The 1,112-nt window shown below is 42.2% G+C and overlaps 1 protein-coding gene across 2 annotated transcripts in view; it reads left to right on the top strand.

Annotated features, from left to right (window-relative positions):
* prmt1 (protein arginine methyltransferase 1) overlaps nt 1-1,112 on the top strand; it is a 38,264-nt gene that overhangs the window by 23,254 nt on the left and 13,898 nt on the right. For both annotated transcript variants that reach the window (XM_015023056.1, XM_015023057.1), the window contains exon 6: nt 375-462. In XM_015023056.1, coding sequence (XP_014878542.1) covers nt 375-462 — 88 coding nt within the window. The remainder of the gene's footprint in view (nt 1-374; nt 463-1,112) is intronic.

The following is a 1,112-nucleotide window of genomic DNA, read 5'->3' as shown; positions in this document are numbered from 1 at the left end:
CGGTGAGGGACCTGGATAAAGACTAGGGGGGCGCTGGCCCAAAAAAGGTTGAGAAACACTGGTTTAGTCTATGGATTAATTAATTTGGACAAAAATCTGGCACATTTTACAGATTTTCTAACTAAATTAGTTGAAGAGCAGTTCATCAGGAGATGGATCCGAGTAGTCATTTCAGGCTTTTATAGTAAATTCTTTTTGGTGTAGGAGGTAGTTTTCCTTTGGTGGACTACGGAACCGACTGGCATGAATGGATAACTGCACTTGGCCCAAATCCGGATAGTTTCTGATGATAATGTGTTAAATGCATCATTTAGAATAATGATCTCAATGTCTGTGTGTTTTTATTATTTTTTTCTACTGTACCTTTCCAACAGAAACCAGATGGACTGATTTTTCCGGACAGAGCCACACTGTATGTCACTGCTATTGAAGACAGGCAGTACAAGGACTACAAGATCCACTGTGAGTAACTGCTTCCAGCTTTGTCTCCTCATACGGTTTCTAGGCTCGTCACAATAACAAATTCTGGTTGGCAATAAATTGTCCCAGAAATTATTGTGATAAACAATAATATTGTCACTTAGAAGCCATTGTTAACTAATAGCATAAAATTGTCTAACACTGCAAATAGACCCTCTCAGAGGTCAATAAACTAATTTCAAAAGAACATTTAACACTGGAACTGGAAGACCTTTTAAATATAAAAAATTGGGAGGGGGTTTAGAGGGTTTGCATTAGGCATTGCTCACTTCCAGATTCTCCGGCTGATGGCAGGGGGGTGGAGGGGTCTGCCCCCCAAAAAATGCCACCCTGTGGTTGGCCATGTCGCCCATATCAGAAATGCCACCTCACCTCAGTGATTGTATCAATAGGATGCTCCCCAATAAAGTAAATCAACATCGGTGCATTTTAGGTGCATATATGTTGGTTGTATTGTGTAGTTGCTACTGTTTTACAACATAGCTGCTTCAGATGTTCACCACGGTCATTCAGTTTGAATCCAAAGTGCTCCTCCTCACCGAGCGTTATGCTTCGCTGTGGTTGGAGACCAGGAGCCTGTCAGGTAACTGACAGGCGGTAGTAGTGACACGGTGATGGGAGGCAGCGCTACT

The sequence above is a fragment of the Poecilia latipinna genome, unplaced genomic scaffold (assembly GCF_001443285.1).
Source record: "Poecilia latipinna isolate Pla-1442-1.1 unplaced genomic scaffold, P_latipinna-1.0 Scaffold3185, whole genome shotgun sequence".
NCBI lineage: Eukaryota > Metazoa > Chordata > Actinopteri > Cyprinodontiformes > Poeciliidae > Poecilia > Poecilia latipinna.
This window is presented reverse-complemented; position numbering and strand designations above follow the sequence as displayed.